General features: G+C 38.5%; 1 protein-coding gene across 1 annotated transcript in view; it reads left to right on the top strand.

Moving 5' to 3' along the window:
• LOC107094809 (transferrin receptor protein 1-like) overlaps positions 1-7,985 on the top strand; it is a 21,829-nt gene that overhangs the window by 2,175 nt on the left and 11,669 nt on the right. Inside the window, exons 2-9 of the mRNA XM_015390656.1 lie at positions 2,040-2,077; positions 2,232-2,433; positions 3,704-3,905; positions 4,255-4,392; positions 4,623-4,707; positions 6,089-6,208; positions 6,312-6,407; positions 6,484-6,623. Of these exons, the coding sequence (XP_015246142.1) occupies positions 2,045-2,077; positions 2,232-2,433; positions 3,704-3,905; positions 4,255-4,392; positions 4,623-4,707; positions 6,089-6,208; positions 6,312-6,407; positions 6,484-6,623 (1,016 nt within the window). The 5' untranslated portion in view covers positions 2,040-2,044. The remainder of the gene's footprint in view (positions 1-2,039; positions 2,078-2,231; positions 2,434-3,703; positions 3,906-4,254; positions 4,393-4,622; positions 4,708-6,088; positions 6,209-6,311; positions 6,408-6,483; positions 6,624-7,985) is intronic.

Below are 7,985 nucleotides of genomic sequence, written 5' to 3'. Positions count from 1 at the left end.
ACTGTGCAGTGCCTGCACCATCTTTGTTATTAGTTGCTGCTGTCAGTTAGCTACAGCCTATGGCGACAGCGGGCCGCTGTGACAGCAAATCCCATAATGCTTTGCGAAGAGAGTTCCCCGCACAAAGCCTTCTGGGATATATCTGCCTCCTTTGAAGCGAGAAAAATAAGTTTGTAAGTGCAATAGAGCAAAAGAAAATATAGTATAATAAGAGAAAATAAAATAATTAAAAATAGTAAAATGACAGCTCAGTGGGTCGCTCTGTCAGAGTCTCTATACTACAGTTAACGATTAAATTATTAAATTAGTTGATTAATATTTTCAATAATTGATTCATCACATCTAATTCTTGCAAAAAGTTCAAAACAAACCACTGGACTTTGTTTTCCAAGTTTAAAGACGTTTCGCTTCCCACCCAGGGAGATTTTTTAATTTTAAATGTCTGGATTAGCGATGAGTTCCAGGCTTTTATAGCGTAGCCCAACAGAAGCCTTGTAATGTCTTAGAAACATGCACATTGTAAACCAGCTCCACTGCTGGTTTTCCAGTTTCAATGTTTACAGCGGGGCTAATCTTTTTATCATTTCTGTTGGACTCAAAACTACATCCTCTCTGCAGAAACCTGCGGTACACTCTTAATGTTATGGTCAATATTTCCAGTTAACTGTTACGGATATGAATAAGTTGGATCAGACTTTCTGATAGTTGAACAAAGAAAAGTCAATTAACTGCTGTAAAGCATATTGCAATAGAATGAACTACAGTCACATTTCAATATTAAAACTACCACATTCTTTTATTACTTATCTGTCAAAATTGGGTAATTTTTAGCTTTTCATTGAAAGGATACTGAACAGTGGGAAACTGTGATTCTGTTTTTTTTTAATGATTTAACGTAAAACATTTTTAAATCCTTAATGCGTCCTGTTTGGACCAACCGGTCAGAGTTTGGCTCGTATTACTGGAACCATGATTTTCCTCTAGTGGGTTTCTAGTCAATCAGCTTGTTTTATATTAATCAAAATCAAGTGTATGATAAAGTGAACCAGGGCTAAAAAATTAATCGAATTAATCGTGATTATGGATTATTAAAATAATCGTCACCTAATTCAGTTACCCATTAATCATAAACTGGAGTATAGAGACTAAAACCTGGCTACAGCTGACAGGGAAACCCACTTAGAGCAGGAATTATATCAGGATTGTGAAAAAATGTAATTATTTTGCATAAAAGAAAGAAAAAAAAAAGTTCTATCCAGAACTGCACAAGCGGAAACATTTTAGTTTCACCTGGTTTAATTCTGCAAAAAAAAAAAAGAAAAAGTTCTTTAAGGAACCTCACTTTCTGATCATTAATCTGAAAACTAATGGGCAGATGTTAGCTGCATCCCTAAATTGTACCCAGTTTGTTCACATATAAAGCACAAATATTGATTTGTTTTTGCATTTTTGATTCGCCTCACCAGATGTATTAATTCCTAGAAAGGTTAAATGTTAAACTCAATAAACGGTCTTTGGGTTTTATAAAAGTTTTCCTTCAGCTCTTATAAATGAAATCTTTGATGCCCTGAAAGCTCAGAACATTTCATGCTCTTCGTCTTAACAATCCAAGCTCTCAGAAAGGTTTCATTTAAAACTATTTGAACATGTTAGTGTTGGTTTGTTTATAAAAGCCGTAATTCAGTTTAAATTTGCCCCATGATTAATGTTTTTATGTGTGCTGAATCACTGAGTAATCAGTTAGTTGATCAAAGGTCCTTCAGTAATAATTACAGCATTAGTTTGAGTAAAAAGCAGCTGAACCCTTTAAACAAGGCACACATTATATGATGTACAAACAGAACTGTGTGTATAAAACAGAGTTTTTGTCTCGGTCTCAGGAAATAAGCAGGTTTACATAGAAAATAAAACGGTCTCCACCCTTTGTGGAAAAAGCAGTCATGCTTCGCCTCACGTCCTCCCCTCCACCTGGGGCTTCTGCCTCCTCTCCTTTATTTGTTACATCATAGCTCCATGACCTTTTTTCTCTATTAAAACAGGAACCATGGAGCGGATTAGATCAGCGTTTCAAAGCATGGTGAGTTTTAAAAAGCACATTTCACTTTGTATTTTCTGTTTGATATTTTCTTTTTACACCTGAGCTCATGTTGACTATGTCGGTCCTCCTGCTGGAGGCATCAGGGGCCCGCATTGCTCTCATAGCTCTGTGCTCTTGTTTCGCCTCCCTGCAGATGAAGAGTGAGCGGTACAGCAGGTTCACGCTGCAGCCGTCTGAGAACAGCGAAAGGCACACCGAAGTCAACCTGTCAGACTACGCTGTGGATGACGGTGCGGAGGCGCCCGGCTCTCCCAGCTTTAGGCCCGCGCCTCCACGCAACAGCAGGCGCACCGTTGCCTTAATGATCGTGGGATTCCTCATGATTTTTGTCGCTGGTTCGTTACCTTTTCCCTTATTAGTATAAAACGTGGGGCTGTGAGATACAGTTAACTAGGAGTGTGGGACAAAAGTTGATTTGGCAATATATCATGATTTTCGGCTGCCCGGTATTATTATTTAATTAATAATATTATTAATGAATTCATAATAATAAATAATTAATATGGATCTTTTAGTTAGGATCTGTTATTAATAGTGTCTAGATAATAATACATTCTTACTTTTTTCATTTTGTGGGGGAATTATAATGAACACAGTCAGATAAACACAAATCAAATGAACATTTTGACAAGTAAAACAAAAAAATCGTCATCAGAGCCAGCGGTCCTTCACACACGGCCATGCAGAGAGAGGGCTGCTGCAGACGGGTTAGCCATGGCCGCCGTTAGCCTCAGAGCTCCGCTGGTTGCTGCGTTCCTCTCAACTTCGGAAATCTATTTTTAAATTACGCATTAAATCGGTAAATGGACCATATAGTGATGCTTTAAAGTACAATATTCTCACCTCAAATCATCTTAAAATGTACTTTTATTGAACAACAGCAACAGAAAAGAGAACTTTTAACTTTTAATGGAGCGCCTCATTTAAAGCTGCTGCTGCTGCAGTGCATGCTGGGACAGCTGTCAATCTCCAGAACGGACAAGTCTGCTCTGATGCATGCTGGGTAAATAGGGAGGGGCGAGAACAACATCTGGGGACTTTGTCGTCTTGGTCTGCTGTTCTTGTGAGTTGGAGTACTAGGGCCGAGGCTGATGACGTTTCACTAGTGCACGAGCACATCAGAACGCACAAGCACACTTATTGAGAAACGGTCTGAGACTGAAACCCCAGACAACATGGATTCTGATGAACATATACAGCACTTTCTTTTTTATCTATAAATTTAATTTTAATAGCTGGGTAAAATATTATATCGTGATCTGATATCATGACCCAAGTATCGTGACGTGTATTGCCAGTTCTCACTCCTACATTCTACTACATTAAAGATGAACTGAGTGCCTGATGTGTTGCATTGCCAACAATTGAGGTCAGAAAGGGTTAAATTATATTATTTCTTTACACCATTATGCTATAAAGGTTTCCACTTTTCCAATTTCTAGGTTAATAATTATTGGGATGGATTCTATTTTTATTCTCTTTGGGTTATTTGAGGCATACAGTTATTTAAACCTAAATTCTGTCCATATTTGTTTTTATTTTCATTTTTGTCTTGCTCTCATCATAACTGGCTGAATCTCTTTTGCCCTGACTGCTTCTCCTCAGGCTACCTAGTTGGTTTCATCAGCCATCATAAACCCAAGGTGGAGCCTGACTGCGGACAGGGGATGAAGAGTGAAACCACGACTCCAGCGAAAGCCGCTCCGACGCAGGCTGTGCCCCCTCCAGAAGCCTCTCTATCCTGGAATGACCTCACTCGGCTCCTGAAAGGCAAACTCAGCAGCAACAACTTTGAACAGACTCTTAAGTAGGTTCTGGATCTGTAACCCTTCAGATTACTTAGATTTGGTTATTTTGACACTGAAACTGAGAAAAGAGCTCAGCATGCAAACACTGAGGCCTGCAAGCCGATTCATTACGGAAACCTCACTCTTCAAATGAATAATATCTGAAAGATATTTAGGGCATCAGATTCCCCGAAAAAACCACAATCCGTTTGATACCTGGATACAAATTTGAAGACATTTCAAAAGAGTAAAAAAACATGTTATATTTGTATAGATAAGTCATAAGGCTGCAGAATGTGTAGAGTTGTGATAAGTTTGTGTGCTAAAGCCTGACTGGAAGAAAAAAGTGAAAACATCCTCTCTGTGCAGGAAATTTGATGAGCCGACCCGGTCAGCAGGAAGTGATCAAGATATGAAACTGGCCAATGGGATCTTCTCGACATTCCAGACTCTGGGGATGCATCCTTGGACCGACATCCATTACGTTCAGCTGCAGATGCCCAACAGGTCTGCCTTTTGATTTGTCTGGTTTCTATTTCATTGAACCACACAGCTTGTTCGATTTCCTTAAAGCAGCAAAGGAAATCGAACAAACGCTGCATTTTCACATTTAGATTTTACAAGCATTAATTGCATTAAACTTATTTCCTTGTTAGAAACTCATTGCAGAAAAGGTTTTTTAGGAATTCTGCAGTAGAATCACAGATTAAAAGCCTTTTCTTCTTTCTTCTTTACAGCGAGATGCCCAACACTGTTTACTTTGGTTCTGACGTCTTTAAACCTAAAGGATATTTGGCCTACAGCAAACCTGGCAGAGTCGAGGTGAGAATTAATGTTTAACCAAAAACATCTGAGGATTATTGTTTTCCCTCCCAGATGCAGGGGTTGGGTGTGATGTTTGTGCTTCTAAGGCTCTAGAGTTAGAGATCTGAGACGGTCTTAACCCTAGAGGTGTGCTGACACCTCGGCTGCAGGATTTAGACCTCATTACGAAGGTTTAAATATGTTAAATTGGATTTTGCTTTGCTAAACCAGCCAGTTGGCTTATAGCCATTTAAAACGGTTACAGAACAGCTTTGGTTATTATTAGACATGCATTAAATCCTCACATTTTCAATCGCCTACAAATTTCTATTAAGGACTACTTTAGGTGTTTGTTTTACATCTAAGATTTGGTCATTATTTTCAAACCTCCTCTTTTAATTACACCATAAAACCCATAGATGATCTCAGATCTGAGAGGTGATGCTTTGATGGTCTATAAATATAAATAATAAAAACATTTTTATCAGGTAACAATTAGGTTTTATTGCTGCTGATTAGATGTCGTCATAATACTTTGATGTTCTAGCTGTATTTTTCCAGTGTTTTTATTTAATGGACAGATAAATGCAAGTAAAGATTGTAACATGAAAAATAATTGCATTTTAAGTGATTGCATCATAAATGAAACGAATGAGTTTCATACAGGAGACATTTAGTAAACATTTTATTTATTATAGCATGTCTGTATACTAGTTCCTGCTTAAAATAGAATAGTAGGATAGATTCAATAAATATAAGTGACTTCCTTTTATATTCAGTACTTATCAGACAATAAAAAATCAAATTTGCAATTCACAAGTGACATACATGTTGAATATATTGCCATTAGTTCTGATAATACCAGAAACATTAATAAAAGAAAATGAATTGAAACATTTTATTTGGTTTAAAAATTGTAACAAAAATAAAAACTGTATAAAAAAAGAAAAGGACATGTTTCAAGTTGACATCTATGACAGTTTTTAAACCTCTTTATACTATTTACATTTCTGTAAATGCTGCAGAAAAAACAACCCTTGCAGCTTTTGCTAGAATTTCTTTTGTTTAATTACACAGAAGTACGTTTCTCACCTTTAGTGAAATTAAACGTGTATTTTTCTTCCCAAACAGGATAAAAAAAAACAATCTATTTATCTCAACTTCAGCATTGTACTCTAAAACAGAAAAAAACATTAATGCATTATATTTTATTGTAAAAACAGACGTTTGCTCATGGATTAGCTTAGCTACCAGCCACCACAGGAGCTCTGCTAACAGCTGTTTATCAGAGACCAATGGATCAGAACTTTTCCGCTTCTGGTGTTTAAAAAGGTTAACCTGATGCAGCCGCTTGGCTATATGTTTCATCTGGGACTTTTGCTGCTGTCTGCGTCTATAGGGCCCTCTGGTGTATGGAAACTACGGCCGTCAGGAGGATCTGGACTTTGTGCAGCGGAAAGTTAATCTGAAAGGTTCTGTTCTGCTGCTGAGAGCTGGAAAGATCACTTTGGCACAACAGGTATGTCTGGATTCACTACTGTTGTGACACAAAGTTATTTATCGTATGTCTTCTTGAGGAAGGTGTTGGAATGTTTTGATAAGGATCTATTTTGGTCTCCTAGGTGGACAATGCTGCCAGGATGGGAGCTTCTGCTGTTTTGATCTACCTCGACACTGAAGATTACAACGTGGTTACAGAGACTGAGCTCTATGGACATGTACGTATTTAACATATTCAATCAAATATACACAACTGTAAGAAAATGTCCATAATTATTTATTGTTTAATTTCAGGTCCATCTTGGTTCTGGGGACCCCTACACCCCAGGATTCCCATCCTTTAACCACACCCAGTTCGCCCCCACAGAGTCAGCTGGCTTGCCTGAAATCCCAGCCCAGACCATCACCGCCAACTCGGCTGCAGCTCTGTTGAAGTGAGAAACTTTACCTTTAAGCAGGAAATGACAGTATAAGGATGAAGAAAACAAAAACAGAATTTTTCTTATCTGAGTGGGAATTATTGGATTCTTAAGGTTTCAGGCTTATATATTTAACTACTAATTAAAACTACTACTGAACACCCGATTTTGTTAAATTTAATTTAGCAAGTTCAAACTCCACCATGTAGCTTTTTTTTTTTTCCATCAACCAGCTTTTGGCAATATTTTTTTATCAATGCTGAGCCTTAAGCTTTTATTCCGTACAGAATTGGAGGAGTTAATTTTGATCACTTTCCCAAAAAAACACTCTGGGTTTTCCAAAACTGAATTGACTCGCTAACAATCGGCTTTTGGCTCTTTTAAAAAAGCCAAGTCTGATCCCCTGCTGGCAAATTGTGTGGCGGCTGTCCCCCATTGCTGTGTGTCTGATGACGGCATCATGCTGAGTGAGCATTGATAATGTCGAAAGTGCCACGGAAATCAGGGAAGTAAATAATGGAGAGCAACATGGACGGCAGCCAGAGTGTAGTCGGTACTTTTTATTATTTAACTCTTATATCTGTCCAAATCCCTCCCACATGTTTATGCTACATGTTTATCGAATGTAAACAAAGTAGTTTTGGCTTGTTGGATTAGAAGCGGCCGGCGCGGCGTGTTGACATCCGTACGTTGCGTTCAATGGTGTCACGTAGCGAGTCAACCCAGGTCTGGTGTTTCCACTGCATGCTGTTCAGGAGCCGAGGTGGTTTTAATACTGGTCGCTTGCCGAGTCGTTAACCCATGTAGACACGCATCGGTGAGCTTTTTCCACTGCCACTAAAAGCTGATTGTTCCCAGGTTTAAACTGGTTTTTCAGCCAGTGGGAAGGGGGTATTTGTTTCCTGGCACTGGACCTAGATTCTAATTTTGCTGAGCTTTGAGAGGGCTGTTTCATATTGATGGCCTGTTTCCGGAGGCTAAAAACAGCTGTCTAACATGCTGGAAATGATCCCAAAACCTGGTGGGGATCTAGGAACTGCTAGGAGATCTAATAATGTGCAATTTTTGACCATTAAACTTTTACATTTTGGGGGAATTTGGAGGTTTTACCCTTTTGGTAGATCTTGTGTTCTTAGGTTTAAGGAAATCAACTGACTCCCTTCTTCATAGTAACTGTCACATTCTGCAATTGACTCTGTTTTGTCTGAGTGGCTCCCCCCAGTGGGGAAAAGCTATATTATTTTTCCTGAAGAAGACTGCATTTCCCATGAGGACTAGCTTGGTAAAGATGATGGTGTGTAGCCTGATAAACCAGACTAAATCTGAGATTAAATGTGTGATTTAGTCTGGCCCTGATGAATGAGGCATCTGAAAATT

The sequence above is a fragment of the Cyprinodon variegatus genome, unplaced genomic scaffold, assembly GCF_000732505.1.
Source record: "Cyprinodon variegatus isolate N-32 unplaced genomic scaffold, C_variegatus-1.0 Scaffold507, whole genome shotgun sequence".
Taxonomy (NCBI): Eukaryota; Metazoa; Chordata; class Actinopteri; order Cyprinodontiformes; family Cyprinodontidae; genus Cyprinodon; species Cyprinodon variegatus.
Note: the sequence above shows the minus strand (reverse complement) of the source record. Positions and strands in the feature narration are given on the sequence as shown.